Below are 1,149 nucleotides of genomic sequence, written 5' to 3'. Positions count from 1 at the left end.
TTCCATTGCCTGATTTCTTTTCTTTCTGTGTGTGTGTTAAAGGTGTATTTAATAATTTTAAGGACAGAGATAGATACTACAGAATTAAAGTTTCTAGTACATTTATAGTGCAAAGTGATTATGTTTGAACACACATTTGTCCAGGCATGAACCATGATAATAGTTTAGTAGTTTAATCACCTATAGTCATTTACCCCTGCAAAGAGAAACTTATAACTTTATGAATATATTATTATATTATTTAATTTTAAACTCAATATGGTTTGTAGGTATGGACAAAGCTAGTGAAACCCAAACTCAAGTTAGTGAGAGTCAAAGTCAAGGTAGCGAAACTCAAAAAAAGAAAAAAGTATTGTGGAGGTGTGAACTTATAACTAAAACATTTCTGGAAGCATGCATTGAGGAAGTTATAGCTAGTGGCACGCTAGGTAGTAACCTTAAGCCGCATTCATGGATAAAAGCGGGAAAAATTCTTAAGAAAACCCACAACTTTGAGGTTGACGCTAGACAGATGAGAAACCGATATGATTACCTAAGATCCCGATATGTTGCTTGGTGTCGACTCAAATCCAAAACTGGGAATCATTATGATCCGACAACTAATACATTCAACTTCTCAGAAGAAGAATGGGATCAACTTAAAAAGGTGACTTTTTAATTCATATTCAATCAAATTAAAAACCACATCATAAATGAAATTTACTCTATTTTGTTGTCCACAGGGAAATAAGATCGTGGACACATTAAAAACCCACATTTGAGCTATCCTGAACTTTGCACTCAACTTTATGATGGAACTGCTGCCACGGGAGTTAGTGGATGGGGGCCTAGCTCTAAGAAGAACATGACTATTGATCTAAATGATGACATAGAGATTCCAATAATCGAAGAAAGTCAGTCAAATACTCTGAATCCAATTATCCACGAAAATCCAAAGAAAAAAGCTAAAATATCACCAAAACTTGCAAAAACTACAAAGTTTGAAGATGAGATGACCAATGCACTAAAATTGATGGTTCAGACCAATAGTGGACCATCACTTAAAGAATGTAAAGAGAAATTGAATAGTCTTGGCTGGGGAGCAACAAATCCCTTGCATCGAAAGGCTCTTGGGATTTTTTGTGAGAGTGCAAAGTATAGAGAACAATG

At 34.9% G+C, this 1,149-nt stretch overlaps 1 protein-coding gene across 1 annotated transcript; it reads left to right on the top strand.

The window, feature by feature from the left end:
- The first annotated feature begins 271 nt into the window (after positions 1-271).
- On the top strand, positions 272-761 carry LOC141704548 (uncharacterized). Its single transcript, XM_074507780.1, has 2 exons — positions 272-646; positions 723-761. The coding sequence occupies exons 1-2, from the start codon at positions 272-274 to the stop codon at positions 759-761; spliced, it is 414 nt and encodes a 137-aa protein (XP_074363881.1).
- The last annotated feature ends 388 nt before the right edge of the window (positions 762-1,149 follow it).

Source organism: Apium graveolens, unplaced genomic scaffold (assembly GCF_009905375.1).
Source record: "Apium graveolens cultivar Ventura unplaced genomic scaffold, ASM990537v1 ctg7973, whole genome shotgun sequence".
NCBI lineage: Eukaryota > Viridiplantae > Streptophyta > Magnoliopsida > Apiales > Apiaceae > Apium > Apium graveolens.
This window is presented reverse-complemented; position numbering and strand designations above follow the sequence as displayed.